A 15,391-nucleotide genomic window follows, 5' to 3' on the forward strand; every position below is an offset into this window, starting at 1 on the left:
AAAAAAAAAAAAAAAAAAAGATTCCAGCTTCTTTCTGTTTTTCTGTTCTCCCATCCTCAGCATGTTAACTTTATTCCCAAGTCTTGAGACCTCAGGTCACAAGATAGCTGCAGTATATCCAGGCATCATATTTAAAAAGACCACAGTGGGCTGCGCTGGCACCACTGCACTCCAGTCTGGGCAACAGAGTGAGGCCCTATCTTAAAAAAAAAAAAAAAAAAAAAAGACAAGAGTTAAGATAATGTCATATTGATTCAGAAATAGGCAAATTCAGCAATGAAACCAAATAGCCGCCAAACAGACTCACACATTATAGAAACTTGACGTATGACAGTGGTGACATTAAAAATCACTGAAGAATGGAAAAATAAAATTGGATTCACACCTCTTACCTTACATAAAAAGCAATTCCAAATTATATGTAAAGATGATTTTTTTAATAACCAGAAGAAAATATAGGAGATTATATTTGTAATTGTGGATTAGGGAAGAATTTCTTCTGTATTCTTTTTTTTTTCCAGACAGGGATTCACTCTGCCACTCAGGCTAGAGTGCAGTAGTATGATCACGGCTCGCTGCAGCCTTGACTTCCCAGGCTCAAGAGATCCTCCCACTTCAGCCTCCCAAGTAGCTGGAACCAGAGGTGTGAGTCAATTTAAAAAAAAAAATTGCTAATTTTTTTTAGCTAATTAAAAAAAAATTTTTTTTTGTAGAGACAAGGTCTTGCTCTATTACCCAGGTTGGTCTCAAGCTTTGGAGCTCAAGTGATCCTCCTGCATTGGCCTCCCAAAGTACTGGGATTACAGGCATGAGCCACTGCACCTGGATGGATTTTTTTATTTTTTCATTTTTTTGAGTTGAAGTCTCACTCTGTTGCTTAGGCTGGAGTGCAGTGGTGCAATCACAGCTCACTGTAACTTCAAACTCCTAGGCTCAAGCAAACGTCTCACCTCAGCCTCCCAAGTAGCTGGCACTACAGGCACATGCCACCACACTTGGCTAATTTAAAAAATTTCTTGTATAGATGGGGTCTTGCTATTTTTCTCAGACTGGTCTAGAACTCCTCGCTTCAAGTGATCCTCCTACCTTGGCCTCCCAAATTGTTGGGATTATAGGTATGTGATCCCAACACCTGGCAAATCCACTGCGCTTGGCTGAATTTCTGAAATAAGACAGAAAAGACATTACGTATAAAAGACAAGGTTGATACCTTTTAACACATTAAAATCAAGAATTCTGTTCAAAGACATCTCAAAGTAAAGAATACAAGCCATAATTTGGAGAAGATATTTATTCATATGATAAATATTTGAAAGAATATTAGTATCTAGAATATATAAACTCCTACAAATCTACTTGGAAAATTTTTAAAGCCAAAAACAGTAGGTAAAAGGCACAAACAATTCACAAAAAACTCATGGCCAACAAACACATGAAAATAATGAACAGTAATCAGGAAAATGCAAATTAAGACCACAGTAACATATCCTTTTATACCTACCTGATTCCCAAATAATAAGATATTTGATAATATCACATGTCAGTAAGGATGTAGGTCAGCTGAAACTCTTTAAATATTGCTGGAGGGAGCATACATTAATTGAACCACTTTGTACAATTAGATCTATTTGTAAAGTTGAACATTCATATAGCCTCTGATCTAGCTGTTCCACTTATATAAGTGCCAAGACATACACAGGACTATTTATAGTTTATGTTCACCCACCTCCCTAAAAAGACTGGAAACAACCCAAACGTCTGTTGAAAAAAAAATGAATACATAAATTATGCTATAGTCACGTGAAATACTAGTGCAAATAAGAGAACTACAAGTTCTCACCAGTACAAATTCACCAGTGCAAATAAGAGAATTACAGGTACACGTAACAACATGGATAAATTTTATGAATGTCATACTGAGCAGAAAAAAGTGAAATATACCACATATTTCCTAAATTGTAAAATAACGCAGAACATAAATTTTACCATCTTAACCTTTTTAGTGTACAATTTAGTGAAACTAAACTGGCATGAAGTACATTCACATTGTTGTGCAATCTAAATGCACAACCGTTATTCACCATCTCTCTCTAGAGCTCTTTTCAACTTGCAAAACTAAAACTCTGTAGCCATTAAACAGTAACTCTCTCCCTCCCCTCAGACCCTAGCAACCACAGTTCTACTTTCTTTCTTTTCTTTATCTTTTTTTGAGACAGGGTCTTGCCCTGCTGCCCAAGCTGGGGTGCAGTGGCAGGATCATAGCTCACTACAGGATCATACATAGCTCACTGCAGCCTCGACCTCCTAGGCTCAAGAGATCCTCCCCCCTCAGTCTCCCAAGTAGTTGGGACTACAGACAGTAGTTGGGACTATCAGCACACCTAGCTAATTTTTAAATTTTTTGTACAGATGGGGGTCTTGTTGTCAGTGCTGGTTTCAACTCTTGGGCTCAAGCCATCCTCCCACCTTGTCCTCCCGAAGTGCTGGGATTCAGGTGTGAGCTACTATGCCTGGCCAACACAGCTTTGCTTTCTATCTCTATTAATTCGAATATTTTAGTTTCAAAGTGAGGAATTGGTTCACATTCCTCAACCTGTTCGTCGTCATGCTTTATAATTTGCATACAAACACATAAAAATTCTTCAGTGTATATAAAATACTATACACCTTGGTTTTTGTTGTTGTTGTTTATTTTTGAGACACAGTTTTGCTCTGTCACCCAGGCTGGAGTGCAGTGGCACAATCTCAGCTCACTGCAACCTCCACCTCCCAGGTTCAAGCTATTCTCCTGCCTCAGCCTCCCTAGTAGCTGGGACTACAAACCTGTGCCACCACCCTTGGCTAATTTTTGTATTTTTGGTAGAGACAGGGTTTTGCCATGTTGGCCAGGCTGGTCCCAAACTCTTGACATTCAGGTGATCTGCCCACCTTGGCCTCCCAAAGTGCTGGGATTACAGGCATGAGCCACTATGCCTGGCCTATATACCTTATTTTTTAATGACTTGATATACAAAAACAAAGACAATATCCAAAATTGGCTATAATATGGTAACTGCTAGCCAGCATGTAAATTGATACAATTTTAAAGACATTTAAAAATTAACACACAATTATCCAGGCATGGTGGTGTGTGCCTGTAGTCCCAGCTACTCAAGAGGCTGAGGTGGGAGGATTATTTGAGCCGAGAGAGGTTGAGGCTGCAGTGAGCAGTGAGCATGCCACTGCACTCCAGCCTGGGCAACAGGGTGAGACCCTGTCTCAAAATAAACAAATAAATCAATAAATAAAAACTAACACAGCAAAACTGACAAATATTTTATGGCTTTTTAGAGCAACTGTGTTTTCAACTTCAATTTCTGATATTCATTGCTAGTACATAGAAATATAGTTTTTGTATCCTTGCTAAACTTATGTTCTAGGAGGTTTTGTTTTTGTTGCTGTTGACTCCGGGATTTTCTGTGTAGACTATCATGTCTCCTGTGAACAGGGACAGTTTCTTTCCATTCTGTATGCTTTTTCTTTTTCTTGCCTTATTGCAAGGGCTAGGACTTCACATATTGATGTTAAATGGGAGTGGTGATAGTAGACATCCTTGCCTTGTCCTGATCCTAGGGAGAAAGCAATCTTTTACTGTGAAGTATGATTTTTGGTGTAGGATTTTGTAGATATCTTTTATCAAGTTCAGGAAGTTCCCTTTTGTTCTAGTTTTCTGAGAGTTTGTATCATGAATATCGAATTTTGTCAAATGCTTCTTCCTGCATCAGTTGACATGATCATGTGGTTTTTACTTCTTAGATTGTTAGTATGGCACATGATATTGATTTTTAAGTATTTGATCAGCTTTGCATTCCAGGTTTATGTTTTACTTTGTAATTACATATTATTCTTTTTTTATGTATTGCAGGATTTGATGTGCTAATAATTTGTTGCAATTTTTGCTTCCTATGTTCATGACAGATATTAATCTGTAATTTTCTTTTCTTTGTACTACCTTTGGCTAACTTTGGTATTAACATAATTTTTTTGGAGGGCAATTTGTAAATTATAACAAAAGTCTTTAAAATGTGTTCGCCTAAGGATTCCACTTTGAAGAATTTATCTTAAGGAAATAGATTTCTATTATACACAGACTTTGGGTTCAGGAAGACCTGGATTTAAGTATGAACCCAATCATTTATTAACTGCTTAAATTCTGTGGGTCTGTTTTCCAATCTGTAAAATGGGGATAAGAGGACCTATTTCAGACCTTATATAACTGAGACAATTCACACACAGTTCCCAACATCCGGTAAGCTTTAAGTAAATGGTAACTCTCGGTATTATGTTATACTCTCTGGCCTCTCTGTAGGAGGACAATTCTGTTCAAATCGGAGGATGTTATCTTTGCTTCTGTATTGGCTCCCACTTTGAATCTCCTTAATGGTTGGTAGTCTTCCTCATCTCTAATTTCGCTATCTTCTGTTAGACCTGTTAGGCCTTGAGAATACAAAAGCAACAAAAGATACTGTCCTTGTTTTCAGAGAGATGAACCTACTAGATACAGGCGCAAACGGTACCAAGTAATGTAACAGAACAAAAGTGAGACATCTGCCCAAGGGGCAGCCAACCCTGGACACGCATTCGGAAAGTTAGTGTCGCTGACACTCGGGAGTGACAGCTCGGGCGGTCACCGAGCTGGGAAGACAGGAGGGAGTGCCGCAACTTCTTCAGTGTAGCCTTAAGTCGCGGTGAGAGGCGCGTAGAGACTTGCTGCTCCCATAGCAACGGGACTAGCCACCCTCTACAGGCCGGACGGGTTACTTCCGTTCACCGTCGGCTGAGCCAAGAAAGGCCGCTTCCGAGCCTGCAGCCCCCGAGGCGCGCGGGCCCGGTTGTAACTGAACAACCCGACCCTCACGTCTCTGATTGGCTCAGGCAGAGGAAGGGGGCGGGAGAGTGGCGACGAGGGGCGTGGCCTGCTTCCACTCAAACTTGTGGTTTCCCCCCTCCCCTCACGGCGGAAGCCGACCTCGCCCGCCCCGGAAGTGCAAAGTGGTCTAGCAGGTGTGGATTCCGCCGGTGAAGGCTGAAGGCAGCTACCTTAGAGATGCCGGGGTCCGCAGCGAAGGGCTCGGAGTTGTCAGAGAGGATCGAGAGCTTCGTGGAGACCCTGAAGCGGGGTGGTGGGCCGCGCAGCTCCGAGGAAATGGCTCGGGAGACCCTGGGGCTGCTACGCCAGATCATTACGGACCACCGCTGGAGCAACGCGGGTGAGGCCGGCCTGCCTCCGTCAGCAAACCCGGCCCCTGTCTGTTCCCGATCCCAAGGCTGAAAGTTTCCCAGGCCTCACTTCGCGTTGGCTCCTCTTATCATCTCTCTTTTGGACCATAGGGGAGCTGATGGAGCTGATCCGCAGAGAGGGCAGGAGGATGACGGCCGCTCAGCCCTCCGAGACCACCGTGGGCAACATGGTGCGGAGAGTGCTCAAGATTATCCGGGAGGAGTATGGCAGGTCAGGCTCACATCCTGGGCTCCGGGTTGGATACAGTGACACTTTTTCCACGGGCCCCTCTCCCTGCTCGGAGACTTTATTGGAGCTGAGCAGCCCTTGTTACCTGCCTGACCACTCCTCCTCCCCACCTCTCTCTTTGCGTCTTGTTGCCTCTATAGACTCCATGGACGCAGCGACGAGAGTGATCAGCAGGAGTCCCTGCACAAACTGTTGACATCCGGAGGCCTGAACGAGGATTTCAGCTTCCATTATGCCCAACTCCAGTCCAACATCATTGAGGCGATTAATGAGCTGCTAGTGGAGCTGGGTAAGAGGCCTGATCGCGGGGAAAATGGGACTGGTCACAGGCAAATAAGGGAACAGAAGCCCCTGAAGGTTGTTCATTAGCAGAGATGGGATATTACCAGTCTTCTGGTTCTCAGAGGTTTGTCTTCCTTCCTGATTAGGAAATGTTGCAACAGGTGACGGGACCAAAGTAACCCTCTCTACTTTTCCTTACAGACCAATCCTTGATAGACTGCAAGTCTGTGCAGTGGCACAGACTCTATTAGGACAGAGTTTTATTTTCATTGTAAAGAAGATGAACTCCCTAGAGAACCAGGTCGATAGACTGCCTTCACTATCTCTGAATTTTTATACACACGTACACGTATACCATTTCTATCCCCCTTGTCATTGCGGTCCAAGTGACTTGCAGATATTCATTATAATCAGATGATGAAGAAGCTGCTTCCAAATTCCTCCCCCGTTTTTCTTCTCTGGCCATTCTCTCTCACGTAGAAATGTTGTGGCCACCTTTTGAAGGAAGAGTTCTTTTAGGCAGAAGCTCTGTTTACCCGATTCTCAGCACTTTAGGATTTCCCAGATTGCCATTCCTTGGCTGAATTCACTGTCTTCAAAATCGGTTGTAAGGAGCTCTGTAGTGACAGAGGTGGTTGATAGATAGGGGTACTTCTGGAAGAGGGCAGGCAGAAAATCCCAGAGTGGGGCTTTTAAGAAATTGTGACATAGCTGGGCGCGGTGGCTCACACCTGTAATCCCACAAATTTGGGAGGCCAAGGTGAGTGGATTGCTTGCGACCAGGAGTTCAAAACCAGCCTGGGCAACATAGTGGGACCCTATCTCTATTTAAAAAAAAAAAAGGCCGGGCGCGGTGGCTCAAGCCTGTAATCCCAGCACTTTGGGAAGCCGAGACGGGCGGATCACTAGGTCAGGAGATTGAGACCATCCTGGCTAATACGGTGAAACCTTGTCTCTACTAAAAAATACAAAAAACTAGCCGGGCGAGGTGGCGGGCGCCTGTAGTCCCAGCTACTCGGGAGGCTGAGGCAGGAGAATGGCGTAAACCCGGGCGGTGGAGCTAGCAGTGAGCTGAGATCCAGCTACTGCACTCCAGCCTGGGTGACAGAGCGAGACTCTGTCTCAAAAAAAAAAAAAATGTTGACATTTCACTTTAAGCACATTAACCCTGTGGTACCAGGGTCTGCTAGGTTGGCAGTGCATGTGAAGGGCAGACATCTTTTTCTGTACACTCATAATGTGTGTTTGTGATATAGCATAGCAATTTCATATATATATATATGTGTATATATATATAAATATTTTTTTTTTTCAAAACTGTTTTTACAGAAGGGACAACGGAGAACATTGCAGCCCAGGCTCTGGAGCACATTCACTCCAATGAGGTGATCATGACCATTGGCTTCTCCCGAACAGTAGAGGCCTTCCTCAAAGAGGCTGCCCGAAAGAGGAAATTCCATGTCATTGTAGCAGAGTGTGCTCCTTTCTGCCAGGTAAGGAGACTGCTGTAGCTGCTACTAAGAAAAATGGAAAATGAAGAAGAAGTAAATAAGGGATGGGTAGGGCCATTCCAACCTCGAATTGATAAGCAAGACTTTGAGACACTGAGAAGATAAACTAAAACATTAAGGGAATTTTCAAGGTGTTCGTCCTGTGAACATTCTTTAATAGTGGTTTAAGAAAGTTGGGACTGGGAGCGGTGGTTCATGCCCATAATCCCAGCACTTTGGGAGGCTGAGGCGGGCGGATCACCTGAGGTCAGGAGTTCGAGAGCAGCCTGGCCAACATGACGAAACCCCATCTCTACTAAAAATACAAAAATTAGCTGGGCATGCTGGTGCATGCCTGTAATCCCAGCTACTCTGGAGGTTGAGGCAGGAGAATTGCTTGAACCTGGAAAGCAGAGGTTGCAATGAGCCAAGATCGCGCCACTGCACTCCAGCCTATACCACAGAGCAAGACTGTCTCAGAAAAAAAAAAAAAAAGGTGGTGAACTGCTGGGTCCAAGGAAACATAGGTTGGTTCTTTTAGGAATCAAAGCAGAGTAAATTACCTTGGGGATGACTGATGCTTGGTCTGACCTCACTCGATCCTAAGTAAATAATAGGTCTCAAAAAGGAAATATGTAAGGATGCAGGATGTTTTAAAATAATGAGCCAGGAGCTATCTTGTCAGCAATCGTGATTATGTTATACACACACGTTGTATTTCCAGTTTTGTGGCTGGAGCACTAGATATTTATTAGCTTCCCCTGGGCTTCCCTACAGCTTACCAGAGCTATGATAGTCCAAAAACTTAGTTGTCTGAAAAATGAGTTATCTATTGGAAATTATGTGCTGGATATGCCCATATCACACAATTCCCCAGATCCAGTTACATTTGAGAGCACTTTTCACTATTTCTCACTCTTTCTCTTAGAATCAGCCTTTCCCTCCCATTGTAGGGTCATGAAATGGCTGTGAATTTGTCCAAAGCAGGTATTGAGACAACTGTCATGACTGATGCTGCCATTTTTGCCGTTATGTCAAGAGTCAACAAGGTGGGTATATTTGGAGTTATGTTGAATTCATGAAGATTATGTTTCTAAAATTGATTTTTATCTCCTGTAATATCCATGGTGAGAGAAGGAAGTTTCTAGCACCTTTCAAAGTACATACGTAGGCCTTTTAAATCTGTTCACTGAATTTCTTTTCCCTTTTTCTGCATCATTGTTCCTCTCTTGAAGTAGCCTCTAAATTTGGTTGAAGCATTGAAAAGAATGAAGTATTAAATAGAACTAAAGCAAGAGTGTCAGTTGCTAGGGATTGGCTACAAGGCTCCTGCCTTATGCTCAAAGAGCTTGGCAGCTGTCGATAGTGAATGAAAAAGGTTCCTGGCTTCTCAGAAGGTATGGCATCTCAATTTCCAGAAAATATGGGACTGAGAGCAGTAGGTTTTGCAGTTTCTTGTCCCATTTTACATTCATTCTTTCCTTGGCAACCTACTTTTAAGCTAGAACTTGTACTGAGCCAGGGATCCCTTCCCCTATACCAGTCTGTGACCCCTCACAATACCATTCTGAGGCCTGAGCATTCAGCTTTTTATGGCCAGTGGCCCTTTTAAGGCTCCACCCCCAGGATGACTCACATTTTTCTTCTTGTCTCAAAGGTAATCATTGGCACGAAGACCATCCTGGCCAATGGTGCCCTGAGAGCTGTGACAGGAACTCACACTCTGGCACTGGCAGCAAAACACCATTCCACCCCACTCATCGTCTGCGCACCTATGTTCAAACTTTCCCCACAGGTATGTGTGTCTGTCTTTAGCTAGAAGCCAGCAGAAAGAAGGAAGCCAGAGGGTAGGCTTGAACTCTGGGACTTCAACCAACTCACTCCAGGGCCTCCATTTATCTGCATTCTCAATGGATTACACCCAGTGGAGGCTGGAAAGAACCACGGAAGTCTTGATTCAGTAAAATAGTTGAGAGTTCCTAAGCTGCCGGCTTTAGGAAGGCAAGATTGTGTGGACAATATGTAGTTGGGAAAGGTCCTTTCCTTACGATTGCCACCACTCCCCGTCGCCTGACCATTTCTGAAAATGCCAAGCAGGTTGAAAGTAGGATCATAGAATCAGTTTTGTTATTGTTGCAGGGCCTGTCCTTTGTAACCTGAATACAAGCAGGGACTAAGTGAAGAGACATTTCATCAGTGATAGAAGCTATTTGCTTTGAAAACATCAAACTATTTATAGTCTCTATTTTTTAAATTGAGGTGAAATTCACATAACATACAATTAACCATTTTAAAGTATACAATTTAGTGGTATCTAGTATATTCACAGCATTGTACAACCACCACTCTCTAGTTTCAAAACTTTTTCTCCACTCTAGAAAAACTCTCTGTACCCATTAAGTTATCTCTCCCTATTTCTCCTTCTCCCCATCTCCTCTAATCTGCTCCTGTCTCTATGGATTTGTCCATTTTGTATAAAAGGAATCATAATATGTGACATGTTGTGCCTGACTTTTTTCACTTAGCATGATGTTTTCAAAGTTCATCCATGTTGTAATGTCAGAATTTCCTTTCGAGGCGGAATAATATTCCATTATATGAACATACCACAATTTATTAATCCATTCATCTGTTTATGGGCATTTGGGTTGGTTCCACCTTTTGGCTTTTGTGAATAATCATGCTATAAGCATCTGTGTATAAATTTTCTGTGTGGACATGTTTTCATTTCTCTAGGGTACTTATCTAGGAGTGGAATTGCTGGGTCTCTAGTTTTTAAAAATTTTTTCCTTTCTAGTTCCCCAATGAAGAAGACTCATTTCATAAGTTTGTGGCTCCTGAAGAAGTCCTGCCATTCACAGAAGGTACAAAAGCTGTGTGTGCATGTGCGCATGCGTGCATGTGTTGTGTGTATTCGGGGTTTGTGCGTGCATGTGTTTTGGTCTTTTTGTTGTTTTGTTGGTCAGTAGAACTGAATGCTGTCAGGTTGTGTTTTTTATCATACTTCTTGGGGGGACTGTTTTCTTTAGCAGCTGAAAGTGCTTGAGGACCTGATCAAGTCCATGTTAATTTGTTCTGAGACGAATGTATTTTAGATTTGTTGGGGCTACTGTGGGTTGGATCATCTAGCATTGTCTGGGTTTGGCTTTGCATGCTCTTTGAGATATAAACAACCAATTGGGAAAATGTACCTGTTTTCCTGCTATATAAGGAGTCATTTTGGTAAACTGACTCCCAAGGAAGCAGGCTGTGAAATGTTCCTACTTAGAAAACTTGCCTGTAGCCTGGATAATCTCATGTGTTGGGGTTCTTTTCTCTGGCTCCTTCTGAAGGCAGCAGCTCAGCTCATTATGCCTGCAGCCTCATCAGCAAGGGTGGCCTTATACACCCTCTGAGAGCAACGCATAGTAGTTGGGGTCCTAGTTCCTCTTGGAAGTTGAATGACTTCATCCCTTTATTTAAATAAACATTCATTCTTCAGGAAATAGTTACTGAGCACCTACAATGTATCCAGCACTCTTCTAGGCACTGAAGATATCACAATGAATTAAAAAGATAAGGCCCTGTTCCCACACATTCTATTGTGGAAGACAGATGAGAAAGTATCAGGTCATGGGATGCCTGAGGACAAGCAAGGCTGATGTGATAGAAAGTGGCTAGGGGCCTAACTGAGATTGAGGAAGGGTCTTAATGAGATGACATTTCATCTGAGTCCTAAATGAATACAGTCCACCATATGAAGATCATAGAGTTTTCCATGAGCTGGTGCAGAGGGCTTAGCCAGTTAGAAAAGGATGGCATACATGGCTAGACAGTAATGAGCAAGGGGAAGAGTGGTCCAAATTGTAATTCATGTGGTGTGGCAGGGAGGGCCCAGATCTTAAATTTCAATCCTGAGTTTGAATTTTATTCTAAGGGCTATCTATGCAGAGGCACGGAAGAGTTGTAAGCAGGGGTTGTCATGATCTGAAGTCATCTCTTCTGGTTTGCATTTTTCCATAGCTTCCCATCCTTGGGGAGCTAATATGCCTGCATTCTCGAGGTTGGAATCTATATGCTACTTAATTATGAGAGAGGGAGGCTCAGTTTTACCTTTAGCACGTGTGCTTGCCTTTCAGGGGACATTCTGGAGAAGGTCAGCGTGCATTGCCCTGTGTTTGACTACGTTCCACCAGAGCTCATTACCCTCTTTATCTCCAACATTGGTGGGAATGCACCTTCCTACATCTACCGCCTGATGAGTGAACTCTACCATCCTGATGATCATGTTTTATGACCGACCACACTTGTCCTAAGCAGAGATTGTTTAGGCAGATACAGAATGAAGAGGAGACTTGAGTGCTGCTGCTGAAACATATCCTTGCAATGTGGGACTGCACAGGAGTATACCTAAAAAAAATCCTTGATACTGTTGCCTGCCTTTTTAGTCACCCTGTATCAAGGGCACACATCCAGGACTGTGTCTTGCCTTTCAGATCTTAACAGAGCAGTGGAGCTTAACCTGTTGATTTTGGAGCCTCTTAGTGACCTGGTTGCGTCTGTGTCAGGAACTTAAACTTTCTGGTTCAGTAGTGTGTTAAACATAACACTGAATACCTTGCTGGGATACAGATTTTTGCTCAGAAATGGCTACGACACTTCTTCTAGGCTCTGCCAATAAAAGCCACTTGAAGGTTCCATAGTTGGTTTATTGATTGTCCTACTCTGACAGAACTGCTTGAAACAGCAGCAGCAGAGCCTTTTTTGTGTTTGCATAGAGGCCTGTAGTTAGTGGGAAAAGTGTACAACATGGAAGTAGTGGCCAGATACAGTGGCTCCCATTTGTAATCCTGGCACTTTGGGAGGGTAAGGTGGGAAGATTGTTTGAGGCCTGGAGTTTGAGATTAGCCTTGCAACATAGCAAGATCCTGTCTCTACAAAAAAAAATTTTTTTTTAAATTAGCCAGACATGGTGGCACATACCTGTGGCCTTGCTATTCTGGAGGCTGAGGTGGGAGGATCACTTGAGCCCATGAGTTCAAGGCTTCATTGAGCTATGATTGTACCACTGCACTCCCGGGATGATAAGCAAGACCCTGTCTCTAAATAAAATTAAAAAACAGAAGTACAAATGAAAGTATAGTTTCTTTTACAATTCACTGCTCATGACCCCAGACAGCTTGTTAATAGGCTAAAACGGTAGTTCCAAAACCTCTCTGATCATCAGAATCACCTGAGTCATTCCGGTCACTCACTCACACAGTCTTGGGTTTCATCTTCGACCTACTGCATCTGATCTCTGGGTTACCACCTGGGAATCTGTTTAAAGCTTCCCAGAAAAGGATAGTCTCATGCAGTGTTTATAGGACTATAAATTGGTACAACCTTTTAGAGGGCAATTTGGAAGCTGTATTTCTATAATTATTTGTATAAGCACAAAGATTTATACAGTAGTTGTAATGTCATAGCCTAAGTGTCCAGCTACAGGAGACACGTTGAGTAAGGATTGACAGTTACACTGCGGAACATTATACATGGCAATAGAAATTTCAGAAGGATGGCTGGAGGGGCAGTGTCTGGATTAAAGACATCTGGGCTGGTTCACTGTATTTAATGTGAATTTGTTACCAATATTTAAAAATCTGGAGATTGCACATTTCAAAAATTCAGATTTCTTGCTCTTCTTGAAAACTCGAATTTGGCAGCTCTGGGCCAACATTTCCAAATGGCAGTAGTTAGTTTGCGGTTGGGTAATGTCTGATGCAATCAGATGAAACATCTCCAGTTTTCTGCAGTTCCTACTGGATCCATTTAACTCATTTATGTTATCTGCCTAACCCCTGTAGGCATCTGAGTTGTGATCCTGGTGTTAATAGGACAGATTTGCAAGGAAGTCCATGTGATACTCTGTTAGTTAAAAACAAGCTGGGAAAAACAAAAAGCTGCAGAGTAATGTGCATAATACGGACTCATTTCATTAAAACAACAACACTGGCCGGGCGCAGCGGCTCACGCCTATAATCCGAGCACTTTGGGAGGCCAAGGAGGGCAGATCACTTGAGGTCAGGAGTTTGAGACCAGCCTGGTCAAAATGGCGAAACTAAAATAATATAATAAAAATAAAATTTTTAGTCTCCACTAAAAATACAAAAGTTAGCCAGGTGTGGTTGCGGGTACCTGTAGTCCCAGCTACTCCGGAGTCTGAACTGGGGAAGTGGATGCTGCAGTGAGCAGTGCCATTGGGCCACTGCACTTTAGCTTGGGCAAGCGTGGGTGAGACTCTGTCTGACAAAAACAAAACAAAATTATATGTACACGTATAGGGAAACAGTATAGAAGTAAAATACCAAGCACGGCAAGCAGAGGGACATCCTCTCATTTTGTTGACATGTTTATGCTTACATACTGTTTCCGGTTTTTAACCTAAAAAGTCTCCCAGGTGATCCAGATTTTCTGCCATGTTTAGGAACTTGTGGTCCAAAGCAGGGCCTCTTGTGCAGTGTCTGTGTGGGTGGAGGGAGCACTAAGAATCTGCATGTTTAACAAATAAGCACCCTGTGGGCTTTGAACAGGTGATTTGAAACCACATTTTGGTGAACACTGGGCAGAGGTAGGTTCTGAGGGAAAGGCCTCTATTCTTTGATACCTCTTTGAGAGAGATCTTTGCCTTAGGTCTTCCAGAGAGGGAAAAAAGTAAGACCTCAGAAAGTCAGTATTTTACACTGACCTAGAAACTGTATGACTCAGAAGAGCCTGACTCACTCAGGCTCAGTCTTTCTATTATTTCTTAAAGCATCTAAGACCCCACACTTTCTCAGTGAAGTGGCTTGTAGCTACCAATTACGAGCAATTGTCTCCTCCAAAGGCACCAATTCTAACAGCAATTCACTTGGGTACAATTGTGTGGTTTGGAGTAAGAGCAGCAGTGAGGCAAGGAACTTAAATCTGTTCCTGGCTCCAAAAATGCTTTATGATACTTGTCCTTTGTCCATCTTAGTCTCTGTGTCTAAAATTAGCACCAACATCCTTCCCAGGCATGACTGAGATGGATGAAGGTTATAAGGGTAGAAGCTCTCTTTCTGATCAGCTCTTACAGTGCTAAGAACAGAACTGCAGGAATGCATACTTTTTAGAATCTTTATGCCCCCAATTAAGTAAACCCTATTGAGGCTCATCTTCCTATTTCCCCTCTCTTCGTTTCCCTATTTGAGGAGGGGTAAGTATCAGAAAGAGAGAACCTGAACTGAACAGGAGGAAACAGAAGTTCCACATCAACTCACTACCTGTCAGCATTGGTATCAGGGGTGCCCACCTCCCACCCCTGCCTTGCTGGCAGAACCAAGAAACAAAAAAAAAAAAAACAAACAACAACTGTTGTAGCTTGGAGAGAATTAATAGAACTAGGATTCCATGGATGTGAAAGTCTTCCTGAATATGTTAAATAAACCAAGTTAGATAACTGCAGTTTGTAAAGACACTTTTTTTCCCACGGTTTCTATCTTCCAGTTTGGGCAGAGGGCAGGAGAGGCACAATTCTTGGAACTTGAATAAGGAACAGAAATTCCTAATTTAGCCTCAGAAGAGACGTCTCCGAAAAATACTCTACCAGGAAAAACTGAAGTGTAAAACGATGCCTCAAAGAAATCAATGCTGGTACCCATAGGATCATATGTTTCATGGATGTGCTTCAAAACTATTTCTCAAAGCAATCTGTTGCATCAGTCTTTGGGCTAAGAAAGGCTGCCAGTCACAGTCCCATCATGGAACGACTGGCATACTCTGTAATGATCTGTGATAATACAGCTACATCAGAACGGCTCTGCCATATAGACAGTACCAGATGGTAATGGGATTATTGTAAAGGCCTCATACTATCCACCTGTCCTTGCAAAAACTCCCTTAGCAGACATGCACCTAGTTGACACGAAAGGACCATTTTGAAATGTGATTTGGAAGTGTTTTATATCTGGCCTACTTTGCTTTGAATTACTCTTTCATTTGCCAAAGAGCTCTTGCAAGGTACTGCACAATGGCTAGGCAATTATTATTATTGACGGTAAAAACTGCAATTACTTTTGCACCAACTTAAAGAGCTAAAGTCTAAACTTCCAGTTTCCTGGCATCCCTCACA

The 15,391-nt window shown here is 42.7% G+C and overlaps 1 protein-coding gene across 1 annotated transcript; it reads left to right on the forward strand.

Moving 5' to 3' along the window:
• The first annotated feature begins 4,966 nt into the window (after positions 1-4,966).
• Positions 4,967-11,958, forward strand: EIF2B2 (eukaryotic translation initiation factor 2B subunit beta). Its single transcript, XM_017880519.1, has 8 exons — positions 4,967-5,249; positions 5,371-5,491; positions 5,650-5,798; positions 7,121-7,284; positions 8,235-8,330; positions 8,939-9,076; positions 10,079-10,145; positions 11,400-11,958. Exons 1-8 carry the CDS (start codon positions 5,087-5,089, stop codon positions 11,555-11,557), a joined length of 1,056 nt encoding a protein of 351 aa, XP_017736008.1. The 5' UTR covers positions 4,967-5,086; the 3' UTR covers positions 11,558-11,958.
• The last annotated feature ends 3,433 nt before the right edge of the window (positions 11,959-15,391 follow it).

Source organism: Rhinopithecus bieti, unplaced genomic scaffold (genome assembly GCF_001698545.2).
Source record: "Rhinopithecus bieti isolate Rb0 unplaced genomic scaffold, ASM169854v2 scaffold_11380, whole genome shotgun sequence".
Classification (NCBI taxonomy): Eukaryota; Metazoa; Chordata; class Mammalia; order Primates; family Cercopithecidae; genus Rhinopithecus; species Rhinopithecus bieti.

Bases quoted from the DNA above. Each gene is read 5' to 3' on its own strand.
- EIF2B2 (XM_017880519.1), top strand. From the start codon at position 5,087: ATGCCGGGGTCCGCAGCGAAGGGCTCGGAGTTGTCAGAGAGGATCGAG. The intron at 5,799-7,120 runs GTAAGAGGCCTG...CTGTTTTTACAG, and splicing joins TGAGCTGCTAGTGGAGCTGG to AAGGGACAACGGAGAACATT. The intron at 8,331-8,938 runs GTGGGTATATTT...CTTGTCTCAAAG, and splicing joins TTATGTCAAGAGTCAACAAG to GTAATCATTGGCACGAAGAC.